At 42.8% G+C, this 22,788-nt stretch overlaps 1 protein-coding gene across 3 annotated transcripts; it reads left to right on the forward strand.

Moving 5' to 3' along the window:
- The first annotated feature begins 240 nt into the window (after positions 1 to 240).
- Positions 241 to 22,477, forward strand: FAM69C (family with sequence similarity 69 member C). Of its 3 annotated transcripts, none has more exons than XR_001875590.1 (5): positions 241 to 459; positions 5,388 to 6,065; positions 9,892 to 10,056; positions 11,702 to 12,235; positions 21,305 to 22,477. XR_001875590.1 is itself a non-coding variant. In XM_017819601.1 (4 exons), exons 1-4 carry the CDS (start codon positions 277 to 279, stop codon positions 11,915 to 11,917), a joined length of 1,242 nt encoding a protein of 413 aa, XP_017675090.1. In that variant the 5' UTR covers positions 241 to 276; the 3' UTR covers positions 11,918 to 12,385. The 3 variants fall into 3 exon arrangements, 1 of the variants encoding a protein (XP_017675090.1); XR_001875592.1 differs by lacking the exon at positions 21,305 to 22,477 and adding an exon at positions 12,907 to 13,590; XM_017819601.1 differs by lacking the exon at positions 21,305 to 22,477 and having other exon boundaries at positions 11,702 to 12,385.
- Positions 22,478 to 22,788: the final 311 nt, after the last annotated feature.

Below are 22,788 nucleotides of genomic sequence, written 5' to 3' on the forward strand. Positions count from 1 at the left end.
GGGAGCGCAGACAAAAGCCGGCGGAACTACGTGGCTTAAATTCAAAAGGGGCGCTTCGGGCTCCGTCAGGGCAGTCCCGGCCCGGGGAGGGGGCGGGAGCGGGGCCGGGGCCGCGGGGACGCGCATCCCGGCGGCGGTGCGGGGGGCGATGGGCGCGGGCGGGGAGCGGGACGGGCGTGCGTGGGGCGCAGCTCGGAGCCCCCGGCCCCCGCCACCGCCGCTCGCTCGGGGCCGCAGCAGCTGAAGCGGCCGCCCCAGCCCAGTCCCGGCGCGACGATGAGGGGCATCCCGGGCTTAAAGAGGCTGCGGCTCAAAATCTGGCGGCGATGCGCCCTGCTGCTGCTCCTCCTCTGGGCTGCCTGCTGGGTGGTGGTGAGCGCTGCGCTGTTCCTCTTCCACAGGAGCGTCTTCTCCGAGCGCTGCACGGACGAGAAAAGCCACCGGATCCTAGCCAGGCTGGTACGTGCCCCGGCGGGACTCGGGGCATCGCCCGGCAGGACAGGGCGCCGGCGGTCCGTCGGGGCTGCGCTGAGCCGAGCACCCGCTGCCGGCCGTGCCGCCCCTGCCCAGCTCCGGCCGCCGGAGGTGCCGCATTACCGGCGCCCCGCGGTGCACACGGGCGGGTGGCTGCCTCCTTATCTCCTCTCCTCTTTCCCTCCCTCTTTTCCTCCCTCCCTGCTTCCCTCCCCGAAGCGAGGTCAGGTGCAGGCGGAGGGCCGGATCCCTGGCGTGGGATGCGGGTGAGCTGCCCAAGCTCTTTGGAAAGGGCAGCTCGGCGCGCCGCACGCTCCGGAGCGGGGGGAAACCTTCCTCCGGGTGTTGTTTCTTTTTTTTTTTTCTTTGTTTGTTTGTTTTGTTTTTAGCCGAAAATGTCTATGGACAAAAGTCATCTTTCAAAAGTGCCAGGCAGCTTGTATCGCCTTCTTTATGTCTGGCGTGTAAAGGTGCGATTACTCAAAATTCAAGAAAATATTCATTAAAATTTCCCTTAGAAATAGTAATAAAGAGATTTAAGATTGTGTAGGAAACCCTTTGAGAAGAGGAGTAGCTTGGGTTAATGCTTTGAGTTTAATTTTGTTTCTTAATGAGGGTATGTGTACTGCCAACGGTTAGGTGGGAAGAGAAGAATCCTAATGGGAATTAAATAATCTATTATTGCAAGCAAGCAAAAAGCTGATCATAGAATTCCTTAATTCTGTATAATAAAGAAAGTGCAAGTATAGGCAGTGGTCCTAACAGAGTGTTTTTAATGGCAGTGAGTTCCAGTTTCTTTACCGCAGTAGCCAGCTTGAAGTACAGCTGAGCTCAGGTTTGCAGCTGAAGGAATGACTTCTGCCTCCTCCTTATGTGGTTGGGAAGATCACTGAGATATGGAGGAGCACGGAGCCGCCAAGCTCAGGGAGGTCCAGGTCCTTGCCATCACACTCGCCAGTAAAGAGATGGACTGAGACTTGTTGCTGTTCTTCAGTTTGGAGACGGTTAGGCACGCCTTCGAAAGCCCAGGCAGGGATCAGATTTCAGGCGCAAGCTTGGAAAGTTGTCTCTATTCACTGAGTGATAGCTCAGTTACAGACCCTCCTTCCAGAGGAAGAGTAGCTGAGGTTGCTGTGCTCATCTATCTTTGTAGGTAAGTCTTCAGTACTACCATTAAGGTTTGTAAAGCAACAGTTTTCCTAGATGATGTTAGAAAGGGATTGTCCTTCTAGTGGAATAATTAGAAAATGAGCTCATCTTCATCGGCCCACAAATAAGTCTTTCGACATCTTCTGAGCAAGGCATGAGTTTTGCAGTTATAAAAGTGCAATTATCTATGAAACAAATAACCCGATAATTTGAGTCTCACGCTCTTTATTAAGCAAAAATCAGCCTCTAAGAAAAACTATCTTTCTAGTCATCTGTCATATTTTCAGTAGGAGATTAGATGAACTATTTTAAGCAAGTTGGTGAAAATGCCCTAGCAAGTGGCATTTCCAAAGGGTTTATTTCCTTGTTCTGAGTAAGATGTACATCTGTGCAGATGTGTACTGCACTGACAAGGCAGAAGTGGCACAGGGCATTTTGCAGAAAACAATTTGAACTCTCAAAAAAAAAAAAACACTCTTTCCTAGTGCCAATCTCATCTTCATTTACACTGAACACACTAAATCATAGCAATCAATTTCTGTTTCCTCTGGAGAAATCAATTAATTTTGATGCCTTCCAAACCTGGCTCAGTATTGCATTTACACAGGAGAAGTACTAGCTAACAAGGCAGAACATCAGTCTCAGGCCACTGATGGTGGTACAGTGAGTTATTTAAATTTATATAAATCCTTAGGAGGGTTTACATTATTTTAAGCTTTTACGTTAGTTTAAACGCAGCTTTTCCGAACTTATCTTGATAAGTGCACTAAGGGCATTAAAAATTATGTAGCCAAATTTAATCAGAAACATACAAGCAAATCCAAACCGTACTTGTGTTTGCATTTTTCTGTAGCACAGCTGCTTCTCTATAAGGATTTTGGCTTGGTGTCACTTTCATATTTTAGTTTTAAAAATCTGGCACTTAGTGGCATTCAAAGGGCAATCATTAGGTAGATTTAAAAAGATCTCAAAATGCAGCCATTAAGACAGGAGTGGCAGCATGGAGGACCATTTCTGAAAGATTTCCCTGGGGAATTGATTCTTCTTTTTATCAACAATCACCGTGATGAATTACAATCTTGTATAGTGAAGTTTGCAGTTAGTGCAAAGGTTCCTGGGTTAGTAAATAATAAATCTGTATCACCTGATTAAATGTTTTCAGTCCACCAGAATGTGTTTTAATACTGTAAAATGCAAGCTAATACTCTGGGGAGCACAATAGTGCTATGCCAATATGATGGAAAATGGTCTTGTAAAACTGTATGTCTTTGGAAAGGATTTAAGGGTCAAATAATTGCTTCAAGATGAACTACCAGTGCAGACTATGCCTAAAAGGCATAGATAGAAAATATCTATGATAGAAAATAGTTCAAACTTCTTGATTGCTTACTTGAGGGAGCCTTTTTGAAATCCTTGCTTGCTTTGGTGACGAGCAGAGAATGTTACATCTGGAAGGCCGCTCTGTGTTTCATCACTGTGAGACCATGAACTCCTCGATCAGGTTTTCTTCCACTTATCCTAGTTTGCAAAACACTGCACAAGGTCATTGTAAAGAATACTATGAATTAGACATTCTTTGTCAGATACTAGGTTAATAATAAAAGATTTATAGGTTAAACTGAAAAAACAGCAGACAAGTCCTAAACAGCAACCAGGTTCAAAAAGGACTTGTCTCCTATGTCTGTGAAATGTGAGACTGCTTTTTCCACAACTACTTTTTCTCATTAATGCGATTAAGAATGACATGATGTCAATGCAAGAAAATAAGATACACATTTACATGTTTGACTACAGGTGATGGACATGTGTTCTAGATGTAAGAGGTCTATGCATGTGGACCCTCTAAGAGTGAACTTGATGGAGCACACTAAAACTGTCCATGGGGGCATGTGTTCACCCATGTGAACCCAATTACATGACTAAGTCCTAAATTCTCTTACTGTAGCAGAAGAGAGTTAGGTTGTGGTCTCTCAACAGAGTTTTAAACATGCTTATACTTACAATCCAAAGAAAACCCCCAAAACTCCTTCTGTTTGTAATTCTCTTTCTAATATTGCTTAGAGTTCCAGATGGTAAGAACTGCTAAACTACTTTTGCTAAGAAAACTATGTTTCCTATTTAAAAAGGTAGAGTAAAACTGTATTAAATTCAGAGGAGTGGATTTTCAAAAGCAGGAGCATTGATCTGCATGCTCTGAAGTCTGCAGACAGCCCAGTGAGTCTGCTTGGCCATCCTGATGTTGATGTCGATGCAGATGCGTGTGTGATTCACACGTGTGGACTCAGGGTCAGAACACTCATGCAAGAGTTTGCCTACCTGGCTCTCCTTGCTGGCAATGACTGTTCTCATTTGGCCTGTGAGAACATCAAAATATAAATAAGTTTTATCCCTGTCTGAACTGCCCTCAGGGAGCTGTTGCAGTCAATTTATCACCATTCTTGGATTTTGGACTTAATCCTCCATCCATTCCCCTGTGTGTTGTTTAAGGTTGAACTCCAAATGTTGCTTGGCATCAGAACGTATTCTTCTGGTGTACACACCTCATAGACTGTCCTAAGAAAATAATTTACTTGAATGTTATGATCATGTTCTTTGTGTATGTAACAGCAAGTCACAAGTGAGGTGGGGCTCAGGCAGCCACTGCAAGTTCTCCACATGCAGGGGGTCCTACCAACTTCTTTAAATGAAGGTTCAAATGCCAGAAAGAAGTGAAGGCGGCTGACACTGTCAAGCTGCCTCCCAGATGTTTGGCTTTCTACACCACCTCATCTCTTCCCCTTTCACCAGAGACCTCTGATCATCCCCTCTACTGATTCACTCAAAGCAGTCCCTACAGCTGCACTTCTGAATGTCCATAGGAATGTATCGACTGCCTCCACTTTTGGAAATGATATCATGGAAACAATTATGGGTTTAGGGAAGGACTGGTGAGGGAATCCTTGCAGTTCTTGTATGAATTTGCAATGACCACTTAACTATCAAGCAGCAGTTTCCTTGATTCCACGGGGTTATTTCTTTACAACTACAAAAAAAATTAAGTATTCAAGCAATTAATATTAAAATTTCACTTCTGATAATTACATATAAAACCTGAAAAGTCAGTTTGTTCTGCAGATTATTGTTTTAATAATAAAATATAGTATATATTTTAAGATTCTGAAAGTTCTTGGTCCAAAAGGCATTGAGCACAACCTCTGTGTTTCCTGGTAGGGCAGGAGGAGGTTAGGACAGCTTCGTTCAGGGCATGTTGAGTGCAAGGCTGAAACATGCAGGACTGTGGAAGAAACCAGAAATCCAGCTAGCCATGGATTTTCCTGTAGTTTAAGTGGAGGTCTAATTCATGCTCCCCTGAACCTTCCAGAGAAGTCTTGCATTACTATGGAAGTTATCTCCTGTGCCTTAAAGTGTTACAGCCCATCATCTCATATAGCACAGACACGTGTGTTTAAAGTTTGTCTCGCTGAACTCATATGTGTAAAACACTTCAAGGTAACAGGCCATTTTGTCCATTTCCTCACCCCTGAAAATCCTGTCCTTTACCATCCCAAGAATCCCTGTTTCGAAGCAAGACTCCCCAAGTAAAAGGTCTCTAGAGATTTCTGAAAAACTACTGAGTGACCCAACGTCTGTAGAAGGTGTGTGTTTGCGGTTCCATGACTGCTGCAAACCTCTTGAGCTTAGGACTGTTGCTCATTATTTGTCTTTTTTCTACGTGGTCCATGGGCATATGGTTCTGCTATGTATATTCTGCTCTTTCACTCCAGTGTCTTGACTACAGCAGCGGAGCCCTGACTGGTGACCTCTGTGAAGACCTGTGCGTGGCACAGAAGCTGGTGTACAAACACTGCCTTTACTATGACAGAGGTAAGAAGGTCATTCAGGCTGATTGGAGAGGCCAGCCCATCATACTGAAATCCAAAAAAGAAGTCTTTTCCAGCTACCAGCACCTCAGTATGCTGGAGGAGGTGGAAACACAGGATATACCTGAAACTGAGCTTCTGCTGATGGTAGCTTTGGAGGTCAAAAATGCCTTGGGGCTAGAACTGTCTAATAGTACCATGGGGCCCCTGTGGACAAGGAAAAAGGGACCACATTGGAAAGCACAGGTGGCCAGCATGTGGTCCTTGCTCCAGCAGGAAGAATATATCTACTTCAGTTTGCTGCAGGACTTCAGCAAACATGTGCTACGAATTATTGGCTCTTGTGGACACTTTTATGCTGTGGAGTATCTCACAGCTGGACATGCCTGGCACAAAACTCTTTTTCCCTTGGAAAATGTGATCAGTCCCTCCCTTACCGGACACAAAAGCAGGGTGAGAGCCATCACTGACATTGCACTCAGCTTTCTGGACATGGTGCAGCATTTTGATAATGATTTCTCTCACCGACTCCACCTGTGTGACATCAAACCAGAAAATTTCGCTATCAGGCATGATCTTACGGTAAGTTACACCTTTGGGATGGTGTTGCAGCAATTTGAAGTCAAAGTCTAGTCTGAAGGTGGCTGTGTAAAAATGACACTTCCCTCCTCGTACAACTTTTGGCCAAGGTTTTGCAAAACCAATGCATTTACAAGCAACAGGGGAGATCCTCTGCCTCTTTTCTGCTTTGCAGTGTGAACAGTCACGTTTCAGAGCGCTAAATCCTGATGCTTGTTTTGAGAACTGCTTGCTTACTTCTGTTTTATTTCACCTCCTCAAAGGAACTGGTACCGACAGGGTCCCTTGGATGTGGTGAGGGATGCCTCCTGAAGGCAAGGGGATCTCAAAATCTGTGAATGAAGCTGTAATTTGAGTCATGGCAACTATTTTTGGTAGTGATGCTGAAAGGAAAAAACTATTTGAATTTGAAAACTAAGGCTGAATTCTCTGGTCTGACATAAGGGGAACTCCCCACATCCAAGCAAGCACATTTGTGTTTCAATGTTCATCTTATCTGGTCTGGAAATTCTCCAAGGACAGTGACAGGAAAGTTCCTGCTACTGTTAACTCTTTGACTTTTCCTTGCACAGCTGTAACTCAGACCTGAGTAGCTATGCATGTTTTCGAAATAGTGACGTAGCTCAGCACCACATTGCTGCATGTATCTCACATTCTTCTGTGGACAGAAATTCCTCTGATTTCAGTTGGAATTGTGTCTACAGATTGGAGGCACTGTGCAGTGAGTAAGTGTTTGAACTAGGCTCCCAATTTGCAGTGACATCAGTGGACTTTCTGCACTCTTAGTGAATATAAAGCATTTTTGGCGACTTTAATACTATTTTTAGTACTCACTGAGAGTTAATATTACACTTGTATCTTCAGAGTACTAGATAAACATTGCCTAAACATAGAGCCATTAGGAGCAGTTAGAGTGCTTTCCCTTCACGCTTCTCTCCCCTCCCATTGTTTATTCAGGTGCAATACAGCAGCTGAATAGGGAACAAGTGAGGAGCTACAGCAAGAAACTAAAATAAGCTGTACCAGTATTTAGGAAAAGCGAGGTATAGCAGAAGTTCCTCCAGGCAGGCTTTGCCCAGCTTTCTCAGTTGCACAGGGCTACAGCTGTCTGTGGATGAGCACACACCAGAGCATCTGTTTTACAGCCTTCTTACAGGAAAAGAGATTTCGTTTAGGAAAAGAGGAAGAATGCTGGATATGTCTTCCCTCACGAGTCCTTTCGGTGAGTCTTGCTTTGCCAGGATCTTCCAGTGACTTTTGGGGTCCAAAGAGACAACAGACATTTTCTGGTATAGGTAAATGTGATAATTTAATATTTCCTAGGAGAATTAATTAAGAAAAAATGAATTGCTGCTCACACATGGCACTCCCAGTTGTACATTACTTACAGCTTGGTGGTATTGCGCCAGCAGGCTGAGAGACAGGAGATACAGTCAGACAGCTGAGGGTGGGGAGAAGGACAGAGGGTGGGGGACAGGACAGAGAGTTTCTAATCAGTGATGGAGGAAGCAGAGTAAGAAGCAGAAATTCTACATAGTTTTACCAACCAGTTGCAGAATGGGAACACAGTAAGTCAGCCTCTTTTTTGTCCCTTATGTTTAAGAGATTTTTTTCACTTGCTGGTTTCCTGTGCTCTGTATAGGAAAATAATAAACCCCATAATAGTACCGCTATTCCTTATTGGAGTAATGAGACCCCTAAAGCCCAAAGAAATGTGCCTAGAGTGCAGCAGTTTCACTTTGAGGATTATTTTCAAGTGGTGGGGATAGGGCTCCAGCTCTCACTCCAGCCTTTGCTTGCTCTCCTGCAGCAAAGGAGAGGAGAAGTCACTGCCTGGTAATCATCCAGGAAAATTTTAAGCTGCCACGGAGCTGCCATAAGGTGCAGAGTTGGAAGGAGGTTTTGCATGAATGCACAGTGCTCTGGGAGAGCTTCCTCTTTTACGCCCACCTCAAAGAGAACTGGAAAGATTACAGCACCTTAAACATGACATTAAATCAGGTCAGGAACCAAGTTGGGTCCTTGCTGCAATTCCCGAGGTACCTTCTTCATCAATTGCGATCATAACAAACCCCACCAAAATGTAGCCGATCATAGGTAGTGTCACCCAGATCTGTTTTCACGGGGATTGACTGGATGCCAACACTACATTTTTGTAACAGATGAACTTCAGTGAAGCTGCTGAACCCTTTGGCAGCTGTATGTTTGGGAACCAGGGCTGTTTTTCCTAGCAGAGCAATGGATCGAACGGTCAAATGTACTCAGTGCTGGCAAAGACCCCCACCTGGGAGCAGATGCAGCAACTCTATGACTGGGGAAACCCTGCACTGCTTTCATGGTCTCTTCTCCAAAGAACTGAGCAGCAAAACAGGAGAAAGCTTAAGGAAGTAAGAAGAAAAGAAAAAAAAGATTTGCCTGTTCAAACGTGTGAAATTCCTTAGGATATGTCATCATCATAAAGCTCCAAAAAGCCTAAAAATAGTTGAGTTTTTAAGCTATGCCTCATTTCTTCAAGATTTTTCCCTAGGGAAAGAGGACTAGAATAAAATGAAGATTAGACCATATTCTTTTTCTGCCCATGGAAGCCATTTGGGCTTCTACCAAACCAGACATCTTTTGTTCCTGGTGTTTATCCAGTTGCTGTTCCAGTCACACAGTTCAGTTTCCCCGTTATTTGGGTGGTTGAATCTTAAAAATTAGACTACCATTTGAGCCCAAGTAACTCTGCTTTGCCCAGATCCCAGATATTTTCCTCAAGGAAAATGTGTGTTAGATGCTGCAAGGGAGCATCCCCAATTTAAGTGTGAAAAGCAGCTGTGAACATTCACTGATTGCACATCCATGATGACTCTGGAAGCAGGCTGCTTTCCCTGTGGTCACCTACAGTTTGGCTCACATCAAGCAGCTGCCATCCCCTTACTGAATTCCTTTCCCTCTTTATTGCTGGGATTTTTTTAAGTGGAGCATTCATGGATGGAGTGACACTGGCGGAAACTGGGACTACAGCCCTTTGCTCCCAGAGTGGTCTCACCCCCAACACAGGCAGCAGTTCTGCAAACCACTTTGTGCTATATATTCACTGCTTTTGTGATCCTTGTGTCAGGATGAGAAAAGTGATTGATCCCTTCAGTCATGTTTTTTCTGCTGTGACCAGCTTCTGGCTGGACTCTGCTATGGGACGTATTTCTGGACAAGCAGAACAAGAACTGTGCACAGTAAGTGTGTCAAACCATAGCAAACAGGATTGGGCAAAGCCAGAACCAGCTTTCAGTGAAGTTAGGGATCTCTTTCTGCAGCTGAACGGACTCAAAACCACTGAATACAGGGGCAGGTTTGCTGGAGCAGTACCAGGTGCAGCTAACCCTGGGCGTGCCACTGCTCCCCTACACAGAGGCAGAGTCAGGGGTTTAGTCTGAATGCTGAATTGTGAAGTGGTACCATCTGGCCCATGGATAACTGTGCACCATCATATAATTAAAAGCTTAAGGTGCCATCTGTATATGCTGCACCCACAAGTAAATCAGTTCTCGGGATGAATAGTTCCAGCTTAAAGCAAATCAATCCAATTGATCCCAGGGAGGCATATTGCCCACAAATAATTTTCCCACTCCCAGTGTCATAAACATTGGCTGTTTTTGTTTAAAAAGTGGTATTTATAAGGCTAGTGTGGCTCAGTTAAGTGAAATAAGGCCCTTTCATTTTGATCCCAGTTCTTCACTGGCAGATGCTCTTACACAACATTTCCAGAAGCAAGGAGCAAAGAACGCCTGCTCAGCCCTGTTCTACGGTCTGTGCTGTGCCAGATCTCATGGGTTGTTTTGATCCACAGGTGGTGGCCATTGATGTGGATATGGCCTTTTTTGAACCCAAAATGAGGGACATCCTCGAACAGAATTGCACAAGAGATGAAGATTGTAATTTTTTTGATTGCTTTTCAAAATGTAATCTGAAAATAAGAAAATGTGGAGCACAGAGAGCCAATAACAACTTGCAAGTGAGTAGACACAGCTGTTTTATGCATCCCTTTCTTTTAAAATCACATTGACAATAAAATGCATGATATGTACTAGGAGACTGTGAGATGAAGACAGTGAGATGAAGACAGTCAGGTTTTTAAATGCCTCCACATAAGTATCAGTCCTGTTCAGAAATCTCATCTTGGGGCATGCAGACAGATCTTTATATTCACTAGTGCTTATCTGCCATGGTTTTATGTAGCTGTTAGCACAGTGCCTCAGACAGGAGAGCAAAATAGGGTCAGGGAATTAACATTAACTTCTCCACTGATAGTAAAGACACATCCTCGAGTTGCACCTCAAATACTCTGTTCAGTTCTGGGCTCCTCAGTTCAAGAAAGACACTAAGGTGCTGGAGCAAGTCCAGAGAAGGGCAACAGAGCCTATGAAGGGTCTGGAGAACAAGTGTTATGAGGAGAGGCTGAGGGAGCTGGGCTTGTTTAACCTGGAGAAAAGAAGGCTCAAGGACATCTTATTGCTCTTTACAAGTATCTGAAAGGAGGTTGTAGTGAGTTGGGGGTCAGCCTCTTCTCCGGGGTAATATGCAATAGGACAAAATGAAATGACAAGAAGTTGCACCAAGGGAGGTTTAGTTTGAATGTTAGGAAAAATTCCTTTACTGAAAGGATGCCCAGGCATTACACCAGCTGTCCAGAGAACTGGTGGAATCACCATCCCTGGAAGTGTTCAAAAAACTTGTAGATATGGCATTTAGGGCCATGGTTTAGTGGTAGGCTTGGCAGTACTTCACTGACAGCTGGACTCGATGATCTTAGAGGTCTTTTCCAACCTTAGTGATTCTATGATTCTGTGAGTCAGGGCTGTCCAAATCTCCAGAGGTAATAGGTGATTATAGTGGAAAGGGGTATCCATGGGCTTCTTGACCCTGGGATGAAGTGTCTTACAGCTCACCCAGCTTGTGTTGCTGGGAGGCACTAACACAACAGAGGGGTTTGGGGAGTGTAGCTTGTTGGCCTTTGGCCTCCTTCTCCCACCCCTTCACCCTCACCACTTGTTATGCAGAATGATAAAATTGTTTAGGTTGGAAAAGACCTTTAAGATCATCGAGTCTAACAGTTAATCCAGCACTGCCAAGTCCACCACTAAATCACGTCCTTAAGTGCCACATCTATACATCTTTTAAATACCTCCTGGAATGGAGACTCATCCAGTTCTCTGGGCATCCTGTTCCAATGTTTGGCAACCATTTTGTTAAAGAAATTTTTCCTAATATCCAACCTATACCTCCCTTGGCACAACTTGAGGCCGTTTTCCCTTGTCATATTGCTTGTCACTTGGGAGTAGAGACCAACCTACACCTCACTACAGCCTCCTTTGAGGCAGCTGTAGAGAAAGATAAAGTCCTCCCTCAGCATCCTTTTCTCTAGGCTAAACAACCCCAGCTTCCTCAACCACTCATAAGATTTGTGAAGTACAGGAGCAATCTGAGAAGGAGGGGGATTTCTCAGCTAGAGTGTAACTTGTGTGGATGCTTCTTTTCTATGCCTTTCTCTTCGAATGGCTAGAGGCATTTTGGATTCAGATGACATTTTGTTACAGTCCCAGGGAAACAGCAGGGCATTAGTTGTAGCTACAACAATCTGCTCTTTTTCCTTTTCTCAGGTAATCTGTGACAAAATATTCCGTCACTGGTTTTCCCCAAATCTCAGAGGACCGTTGGTTTCCCTTCCCCTGCAGCTGCAGCTGCAGAAAGCTGTGCAGGAGTGTGCTCAGCCGGGGCACATGGACGCCGCCGGGCACCAGAGGACTCTGAAATCTCTCTCTGAGTTATACCACCTGCTTCAGGTCACTCAACAAGAACTGCAAAGGGCAGAGTAGACACAAAAGGCAGGACTGCAAAGGCTACACGCTAGTCTCTCTGCCATCCCTCCTACCCACTGTACATTTACAGCACAGAGATTGCTTTTCTGCTATGCAAATGAAAATTCATGGCTGCAGGTGCAGCACATGCTCTTAATATCCTATCAAGTGTGAAATTGTTTTACATTACCTGGATTCTGTTCTTGCTTATTTTCCTGAGCTAGCACTATACCTCTCCATCAGAATTCAGCACACCATTCACTTACCAAGAGCTGTAGACACTGCATCTGTCTGAGAGTGGTGCTCAGAGTGAGGATGCATCTACAGAAGAAAAGTGTAAGTAAGTGCAGCAAAACTACTGTCGATAACTAAAAGAGTGGATGGGTGTGGATAAGTACATGCATGGTGCTTGTTTAAATTTCTCTGTAGAATGGGGTTTTTTTAAAGTAGGGACAGAGTGCTCTGTGTGATGATAAAAAAAAAAAAGGATCTCAAATAGGGAAATGTGTTTTCACATGAGCAAAGGGTTGCTTTTGTAGAAAGCAGTCCTGTCTGATGTCCTCAAATGCATTTTCTCTGGGGCATTGCATTACCTGTGCGATAGATAACTTTCTGGGGAGAAATTATATAAAGCTACTTCGGGCTTTTCTAGAGCAAAATAATTATACCCTTGCTGAGTTCCCATGTGGGTACTCATATTCTGCAGCACAGAGGTATGAATAATGCCACTGGATTTTCCCATGTGAACAAGCCCTCAGGCACTTGTACATCAGAGCACTTGATAAGAAGCACTCCTTTGCCAGAGAGCAGAATTACCCAGGAATGTCAACAATCTGTCCTTTGCACTGAACAGAACAATATCCAGACCCAGAGTTGTCTTCCACAGTATTTTTTTAATGAACAAAAGGAAAATTTTTGTATTAATTCATAATCTTGCAATGAGTTACATAAATAAAGATCCCTAGATTAATTTACAATCATTAACTTTGCCTTTTAAATGTGCATAGCTGGCGGTGGAGAATCTGACACACAGGTTCAGAAGACACTGCGTGTGCTTAGGCCCAGTACTGGGCAATGTACCCACAAGCTGCATAAGCAATTAAAAACCCCACAACCAGAAAACCCAGCAGCCTATGACAGCCCTTGGCTCAGAAGGACTCTTCAATGTTAAGACTGACAATACAGATTTTTGGATGTGACACACATAACAACACTTAATCTGTTTCATCTTTACATCCCTCAGCCTTATGACAGCCATGAAGCCTGTGAGAACATAGACTTTCTGTTTCTGGAGAGGTTCTTTAAAGTAATGTTAAAGATTGCCTGTGATCAGAAAAATAGGAGCTGCTTAGGAGACCTCAATCTGCTAAAAATTAACTCAAATTTTCAGACTAGTGCTAGGTCTATTTTATATTTCTTGCAATAAACTACCATATTTTTAAAAATCATGCAAGTCCTTAAAAAGCTCATAGCAAGAGCAATGTCAGCTGCCTTTCCTGGGGCTGGACAAACTGGTGTTAAGTCAGAGCTACAGCTTAGGAGCTCCTGACTGGTAAAGCTGTACTCAGTCCACACTTCTCCTCTACCCAGGCAGAGAATGTTTCAATACTTGAAGATCATCCTTTGCAAAAGCGGGAAGGCAAAGCAGAATAAGAAGAAACATGAACTCCAGAACTAGCCCTTTACAAAGTCACAAAATTAATAGAGAAAATAATTAAGGTAAATTAAATAAATTATGGTAGAGGGTTGGGGAAAGATAAAGTATCAGGTAAGCAGAAGATAAGGAAAAAGAGTTGAAGGAGAAATAGAAAAAAGAAGTAAAAAATATAGGCCCCTTTGTGAAAACATGATTTATGATGCCAGATTGAATAAAGTAGCATTCAGTCTGAAGAAGAAGAGACTGAAGATAAGTACAGTAACTCTCTTCAGAAACAGAAAGAAGGTGATAAAAGAGAATAATAGAGAACTGCCCTGTCCAGATTTCCTTGGTGGATGTGACCAGCAATGAGCTTAAATTGTAGCAAGTTAAAAATCAGGTTAGACATGGGTTACAGGCTTTCTGATAGAAAGGAAGAGTGAAGATATGGCACAGATCATCTGGGAAAACTTCAGACTTCACAAGCTGTGATTTTTAACTACAAGCAAGAGTGAGTGCCTGTCAGGAATTATGTACATGCAGTTAGTTATATTGATGCTGCTGCTGTGAGGTAACCTTTTATTTCCCAGTCCTGTGATTATGTTATTACCAGGTTATGTTTGTGCTCTTGTGACTCCCTCACAACAAAATCCCCACTTCCGAGACACAAGGAGACATAAGTCTCCTTTATCTTACATGTGCAAATCCATGGGTTCCCCTGAGAGGGGAAGGCACAGATCTCGAACGGTGCAAATGATGCTACAGAGCCTGCTGGTGTGATCAGGGTCCATGTGTTCCCCACACAGCGTTGCTGCTGATTGCACCTTGCTAGCTCAGGAGTGACTCAGTCCATATCCCAAGCACTGCTGGGAAACCTGAAGATCTTATACACTATTGCTCTCCTGTTTCTATGGTCCCATTCTTTCCTCCTTTCCAAGCTTGGAGGGTGCCTTCAGAGAAAAGCAAGCATCACACGGACGCTCAGTGCTTTGCAGTGTTATGCTCCACCATGGCAGGGCTCCTCCTCTGATTTTCATGTTTGCATTTGAGACAGGGTAAATTTCTGTTGGACAAGAGGTTCCACTTTTAAAACAGGTGGAAATAATGTAGTGAAATGAAAACTGGCGGCAGTCAAGTACTGGTGGAATGTCATTCTCCTCAGAAGGTCCTTCTCCTTGCAGGATACAGGAAGGGAAGCTGCCTTTGACAGATTTCTCTAAACCCCTCAGGGCCTGGTTGCAGCCACCTCTACCTGACAGGGACCTCCTTCCCCCATACCAGACTTTCCCAGAACATTAGGTTTCACTTCTTTTCAGGATACAGAAAATAATCCTCAGAAACCTCCCAAGAGCAACACAAACGGGTTATTTGTACTTGGCTGGGCTGTGAGATTGCATATCACTGATGCAGCCAGCTCTGGCTGGCTTTGGTATACGCCTTCACCAGTGAGTGGAAGGGCAAGGAGATTCTGACAGGCTGTGTGAACACAGGGCTTGATTCTTCGCTGCCTGTCCTGCACTTTGTAAAGTCACTAAATCCTGGGAAAGAGAAGAGGCAAATACTACCAGTGAAGCAAATGAAATATTACAATTTAATTAGCACAGATACTGGTGACCAAAACAGGAATAAAACAGTAGTTGTGCCTTTATCTCCCTGGGGCAGAAAGAGAAGAAAATTAAGACACTGCTTTAGTTGCCATTTACCTTAAGGAGGCAAGTGAAAATTTCTGTCATTTGAGCCTGTATGGTTTTAAAGCCAGGTTTTTTTGGTGCAAATATCTATTTTTTTTTTTTAATGGAAAAATTTATACACGTGTGTGACGACAAAAAACAGGCCTGGTGCTGCTTTCTGATGAAGCCCCTTTCATACTGCTTTGGCAGCACTGCCCACTAAAAATAGCGCTGGTATGAAGAGATACCCAGCTGGCCTGTACTGCGGAGGACACGGCCAGGTCAGGTGGATGTTGAGTGAGAGTACTCTGGGCTGTTGAACCCTGGGCTGCCCACGCTATTTGTTGCAATACAACAGCCAGGAGTGGGAGCCAGGAAATTCTGCAGTGAAGCATTCCTGGGCTGTGGTCAGAAAATGAAAAGTTGCCCTAAACGATATCTTGTATTACAAAAGTATTTTTTTAAACATGAAAACTGTCAATTTAAAGTGCTTTTAGGCCGATTTTGAAAATGCTTAACATAGTCAGTTTTGTCACTTTCTATTTGGAAAAAATTGCAAGTTACTTTCTCAGTTTTAGTTACTTCATACTGAAAAAGTCTGCAAAGCAAAAAGACAAAGATCGAAATTTATTGCAAATTAAAACCCAGTGTTTCGTCTGGTCTACACAGTGAAGCTTGCTAGTATCTTCAGCTTTTTCTGATGTTTAATTTTCATCCCAATTCAGATGAGAAAACAGAGACTTTTTCACCTAGCCCTGGTGGTCAGATTCAGAAAAGAGGAGATCCACATAGAGTCTTTGAAGGCACCTTTTCTACCCGCTTCATTTCTGCATGCTGGCCATGCTGTTAACTCAGGCTGCAATGCTTTCTGCTTGGTTTTTCTCTCTTTCAGGTGTCTCCAAAGCACGTTCCTACTGGCATCCCTCTTTGGTTGTTAGTTCACCATAGGTTGTGAAGTCACCGATTGCATGAGATTCTTCTCGCTGTTCACCCCTTCCATATAAAAGATGACTTTATAAATTTTCACTGGTAGGATTTGGTTGCACTGAGTGGCCACTTTAGTCTAAGTTGTCTGTTCCCATTTAATTGATCTCAGCCCCACTTCTTTGCTCAGTCAGTCTGTTACCAAATCCTTTTTGCCCTATAAAAGTGGCATTACCTCTTGATTAATTTCTACCACTTGCTGCAGTAGTGCCTTACTCAGCAACTGTCTCCCCATATTTATGGCTCTCTGTGAAACAGGAATGGCATTAAGTCATTGTTTATTCCTTCCTTGAATCTCGGTTAGCAGCATGTGCTTCAACTTTGCAATAATCACTGTCTGTTCCCACATTTTACAAGAAGTGAGTCCAGTTGGAGGACTACTTCATCTTGAGGAAATCTTTAGGAGAGAAATTGAACCCTTTGATCAAGATTTTCACAGGACTACTTCTTGATTTTCTCTAACTGGCATTTTATGCTCTGCAGAAAGCATCTACAAGCAATAGTCCTGCACCAGGATGATGTAAAACAGAGTAAAACTCCTTGCCCTAAAGGATTTATGTGGTTCCCCTTGTGTTTTGAGGTTGACTTAATGGTAACTAACCCAGAAAAGCAGGTCATTGCTATAACTAGAGGTTTCCTTACAGAGATTATAGTGTGAATTCCTGAACTCCCCCTTAACTGAGAGCATTCAGATACTTTGCTGGAGGCACCACTAGAGATAACAACAGGTATTTGGGACCGGGGAGAGAACAGAGGGAAGAGTTTGTTTTCTTTTGATTAGAAACATTAACTGAACAAAGTACTTCCTAAAGGTGAAAAACGGGATCACAAACTTGAATGAGTTAGGCACTCCTGCCTGATTTTTTGTTTCCTTTGTTATAAAGTGTAGGCCCAAGCTGCCCTATTTATTTTTACGTAGTTAAAGGAAAAAAAAGGGTTAAAGAACCCACATTGCAGGTTGCCTGTCTTTCAGCAGATCATATTGTCTTATGTAATGAGCAGGAAGGCGATAAATTGCAGCTTTTAATGAGTATCAGGCTGTAACACAGGAGCCTTGTGGTTGTAATATCAGTTTACGCATCTGGACAACCAACTATAAAATAAACCCATAACCAGTGTCAGTGGAAGCACACAATCAGATTAGCCACCTCAGCAGATGCTCTCATAAGCCTAGAACAGATGAATGATGAATCAGTCCCCTCTGTCGGAACTGACCTCTAGTGAGTCCAAGCAGTAAGCAGAGTCACTCTGCAGAAGCCTCAGATGCTGCCACTTTCCTGGATCCTCAGTGAAATCAGAGAAAGGCTACTGGGCTTTCAGCAGCAGCAAAAAGGCAGCAACATGTAGAGAGGGAAAGAACAAGAATTTTCACTTGGGAGAGTGAAAATCCAGGACAACTGAAATCAGAACCAAAGCTACTGAGAGACTCCATACTGAAAAATCAGAGAACGTCAATAAATTGATTGAAAAAAAAATTCCCAAATTCTATTGTAGTTCTTTAAAATAAAAGAGAACAATAGTACAGTGGATGTAGTGGAAGCACCTCCAAAGCCATTTGCTATGTGTGCCTAAGGATCTGTCAAGTAGACTGCAGAGCTGTATAATGAGATCTGCAGCCTAAAGGCTAGACAGAATAAAATAACCTAGCAAAAGCTTTTAGAACTACTATTTACATAAATGTAGAAAGCTGCCTTAATTAGTAACAGCCTATGTCAGCCAAAAAAAAAAGAAATAAAAGAGGAAAGAGTCCTTTTCTCACTGAAAGTGTTATTATGTCTATAAATTAAAGTATGGCAAAATGCTGAAATCCCTGAAAGGCTACACTCCATAATCCTGTGGTTTACTAAAAGTTTTGATCCTGCAGGCTTGGGCCCAGAAGCAGCAGAGTGATTGCTGAGCTCCTTTAAAAGCCATGATTCTTGGAGCCTTCTGCACTATACTTTGAGCTCCTTTTCCTGTAAACTAGAGGGGCTTTTTCCTACAGTACAAAGTGTGCTTAAGTGATGTTGGCAGCCAGAAGGATGTGCATATGATCCAGCGCATAATCACTTCCACAAGCATCTGCTGCTAGTGCTTTCAAGATACATGTAATCCAAGCTGGAGACTGTTGCGAATACCTCTCATTTTCCCTTGCTGGTTCCTTAGCGGTTTGCTTCCAGCTAGTTAGAAACAGAATCTCCCATCCTGCTTAAATTGGTTATAATCTCTCCAAGATTCATGCTACAGCAGGAAAAGAGCAAACTGCATTGAGTTCAGGATGGGTTCATTCTCTTAAAGGTACGACATGCAAAGCTGCAGGAAAGAACAGAGGTCAATTTTTATTTCTAAAGAGGAGGTTCTCTGGCTAAATATAAGTAGCTGAAAAAATAGATGTTTCAACCAATATCCCATGTACATTTATGAGTTAACATTTTTCTGTATCTGCATAATTCAAAGCCCTCTGCTTCTTTCCCATTCAAAAGAAAATTAAAAAAGCACAATGTGTTTACTACTATGAATTTCACAGGTATACCAATTACTTCTTTCCCATCTCTATGTCAGACATTTCGGGTTGTATCTTTGTCCTTAGGAAATTGATATTTTCCATTATCCCAAGAAAGTGAATAGCTGGGAATAGGCAGTTTTAATTTTTTCTCTTGTTCAAGGGTTATTAAGCACCATTCTAATCTTGCAGGGAGTTATCAGTGGTTAAACATTTATTACATGAACCAGGGCCCATTCAATGGCCTCAAATGTCTAACAATAACTAAATAAATATCCAAGTAATTACTCCAGTGTTCAGAATTTCTCTTTTAAAGTAATGATACCAGTTTTAGCCTATCTGATTCTAGATTACATACGCACAAGTAAGTGCTTTGCCAAACCTGTGTTCAGATGTCCATTCACATGGATTCTGCCTGCCTCTGAGACTTGGCAAAACTGTGCGTCTGGAACAGAGCATAGACGAGCACAAACCAACCCTTGCAAACTTATATTCGTGGTCTTCCTGTTAGTCATTGTATTCTATTGGTTGTGGAGTAAAGGCAGTGTGTGTACACATGGATACTTGTGCATCAGTTTGTTGAACTGTAACTTCATGTTACAAATGCTCGGTGGACAAACAACAAATGCCTGTTTTTTTATTTTTCATATTATATTCTATATAAATTGGGGAAATGCAAGAGTAATTAGAAATATGAACGAGCATCGCACAGTGCACAGGAATAACAAAAAATTAGCAGAATGTTTAATCAAATTCTGCATTTTTACATATTGATTTCACTGAGCTTTCTTAAGTAATTAAAGAGTTACATTTCTTGGATCAGATTCTAGTTTCCAGCTCTTAGAAAATATTGGATAAACAGTATTATATTAGCCAAACCAATATCACTGAAGAAGTATGCAAGTATACTGCATGAATTTCCATTGCATTTCAGTTGATATCTTTCAAAAGCGAAGAAATGAAGCCAAGAGCCAGACAGGACAGTGATAAGCTCTCCTGAAAAGCCAGCAAATGGACTCTGCAGGGACAGATCTTCAGTCCCACCTCATTCATTTTCTATTAGTTTTCCCTTGAACATGAAGTCACATGTGATACTAGCATGTTTTAGGGCTCAAGCTGAATTTACAGCAACATAATTCACTGGCATTTTAGTGCATGCTCTTGATTCATGTCAGCAGGAGAGCAGGGGCTCCTTGTTTTAAATGGGCAGAGGTAGGAGTAATATAAGCAATAAGCTCATTTAATAAAAGGGAGAATACAGACATATAACCAGAGCCCAGCAGGTTTTCTCCTTTCCTTAGCTTTGTCTATGAAAAGGATGCCATGACTGCACCACTTGGATGCCATGTAGGGATGCTCCTCAAGGACTGTGGCACAGCCCATTGCTATCCCTTCATACATGGTGGCTCAGTGATGATACCTGGCACACTGGCAATGAGGCTGGGCTCTGCTCATGCCTCAGGAACCCCCTCTAGGCTCTGGGGTAGGGCAGGGAGATCAAGGACTCTCCCACAGCTGGACAAGGAACAGATAGATGAGGCTGACCTGTTGATTGAAGGCTGTAGCTTGGCCTCTCTCCTACAATAGTGCTGATCATTAGACAATGAGTTACAAACATTCACTCTACCAGTCCTTGATTGCAAGCTCACTGGGAAATAAAAGCTACTTCTCAAATAGACCTTCACAGGGAGATGGTGGATGAGTCTCTAACACTGTTCCCAGTGCTGAAGTGTCTCCTCCAAGAAAGTCTCTCTCCTCGATGAGATCCTTCTCAGTCCCAGCACACTGATGGGGACCTCACCCCACTGCCTACCATCCTGCTCTTCTGGCTGCAAAACAGTCTTTTCCATGCTGAGGAACACCACACTCATGCCAAGAAGAGCAGAAAAAGAACACAAAACAAAGGTGGCACGATAGAGGTTCCTCATCTGTTGATTTCAACAGTCCCACAGATCCAGGACTTTCCCAGCCTTCACACAAACTTTGCTGAGAAAGACCTGCTCTTATAACGTAGACTGCTGCAAAAAGATTGTAGGGGTGAATTTATACTATCTGCTTTTTCACGTGGGAAGTGGATAAGAATTGTCTGAATAATCCATACAAATAAGGCAGTCTTTTTGGAAAGTATAAAGGAAGAGAGAGAATTTGTTGGACTCTATCTTTTCATATTATAGACATATTATAGACATATTATAGACATATTATAGACATATATTATAGACAGCAAAGCACAGCAAGGCTGTGTCTGATTTACAGTCCAGGAGTTCACAGAGCTGTCAGCCAGGTCAGATGCCATCTCTGTAAGCAACAGGGATTTAAATGCACACACACCCCTCTCTGGGCGTTTGGATAAAAGTCTGGTAGATGGAGTGTGCAACTACAGGCTATAAATATTTAAACTAGCTGATCTGAGTGAGTGTTCTCAAGCTGCAAAGATGCTGGAGCACAGAGCAGAGCTGGAGCAATGCCAAATCAATAGGTATGGGCTTTTAAAGGGTGCTTGTATGGATCTCTGTGGACACTTGTGGTACTATGAAGTGCTTGCTATTAAAACCAGAAGATAACAGTGTCTTTTCATCAGAGGAAGCAAGCCCTACAAAAAAAAAACACCCTACATCCTCTCTCTTGCACAGGAACAGGGAAGATTATTATGAGAGGAGGCTGAGAGGACTGTGCTTGTTTAGCCTTAAGAAGTGACTGCTATGTACAGCTAATGGGAGCAGGTACAGAAGATGGAGCCAAACTCTCCTTGGAAGTGCCCGATGGCAGGACGAGAGACAACAGGCACAAGCCAGAACACAGGAAATTCCAACTCAGTATTAAGAAAAAGTTTTATACTGTGAAAAGAGTCAAGCACTGGAACAGAGTTCCAGAGAGTTTGTGGTCTCTGTCCCTGGAGATATTCAAGCTTGACAGGACAAGACCCTAAGAAATCCAGTCTAATTGGACCACCCTTGAGCAAGAAGTTGGACTAAGTGGCCTCCATGTCTCAGTGCCAGCATGGAGCCTTTCAAAATATCAACCACAGTTTTAAAATCAGAAAAGCATAATAGCCTTTTTTAACTATTATTACCCCAAATACTCAAATATTTCTTTTAACCGTGACTGTTATTCATATGAAGAAAACAAAAGTATGTATTTGGCTGCCGTCTAACAAGTGCCCCATCCAGTTATTTGCAGGCATCATCTACTCTAAGCTAAAACACAGACTTCACACTCTGGCCTAGCCAAAGCCAACTCAGGCTCTCAGGAAGCTGAGGAATGGGGAGAACAAGAGTTTTGTGACTGATAAGGCATGGCAGAGTTGCATTGCCAACAGTATGAATCCTCTGCGAAATTCCTGGATCCCAAAAGTTAATCTCCATTTGAACTTTGAGGACAATATTATCATGGTTTAAACATTTTGTTGTCTCTACCAGGCTAAGTGGATAAGGCCCTCACTGTGTCAGGTACTGGACAGGACCAGGGTAATAAACAATGCCTGAGTTAGCATTCATGTTGGGCCTACTCTGTAAAAGACCTTCAAAGGCTAGAGTGGGTATCAGTAAAATGTATGGCCACTGCAAGACCCTGACATGAGAAAAAATCAGAATCAAGCCCAAGAGTTTGATGTACTTTTTAGTGTGACTTAGATTCTCCCTCCCAAACAGAACCTCAGTGCTGAGAAAATCCCAGTGCTCCTCCTTTATCTTAGGTATGACTACAAGATTAAGGACAAAAAGAGACCAGCCAAGTACTAGAGGTATAAAGATTTTAAAAAGTAACTGTCATGTAACTAGCAGAGAATTATAAAATAAATTCTTCAGAAATACAAAAATAAATGTCTTTTAGTTGTTCCGATGAATAAGACATAAGGTGATTCTAAATAATGTATCACTATTGTTAGAAGCTTTAATACTATTGCTTTTTTCCCTGAATAAGCAGTATATGTGGCAAATACAAAAGGGTTGTTGTTTTGTGTTAAGTGTTATTTTTTTTAAAACATTATGCCAAGTTGCTGTTTTCAAACACATGTCGATGCTGGGAAGAAATAGGCATGTATCCATCTTGCCTTCAGGCCAAACCATTTAACCAGGACTGGGAATACTGACAAACTTTCTCAAGCCTTCTCTCTCTT

This window comes from Lepidothrix coronata, unplaced genomic scaffold (genome assembly GCF_001604755.1).
Source record: "Lepidothrix coronata isolate B3197 unplaced genomic scaffold, Lepidothrix_coronata-1.0 Scaffold75, whole genome shotgun sequence".
NCBI classification, from domain to species: Eukaryota; Metazoa; Chordata; class Aves; order Passeriformes; family Pipridae; genus Lepidothrix; species Lepidothrix coronata.

Bases quoted from the DNA above. Each gene is read 5' to 3' on its own strand.
- FAM69C (XM_017819601.1), top strand. From the start codon at position 277: ATGAGGGGCATCCCGGGCTTAAAGAGGCTGCGGCTCAAAATCTGGCGG. The intron at 6,066-9,891 runs GTAAGTTACACC...TTTGATCCACAG, and splicing joins CTATCAGGCATGATCTTACG to GTGGTGGCCATTGATGTGGA. The intron at 10,057-11,701 runs GTGAGTAGACAC...TCCTTTTCTCAG, and splicing joins GAGCCAATAACAACTTGCAA to GTAATCTGTGACAAAATATT.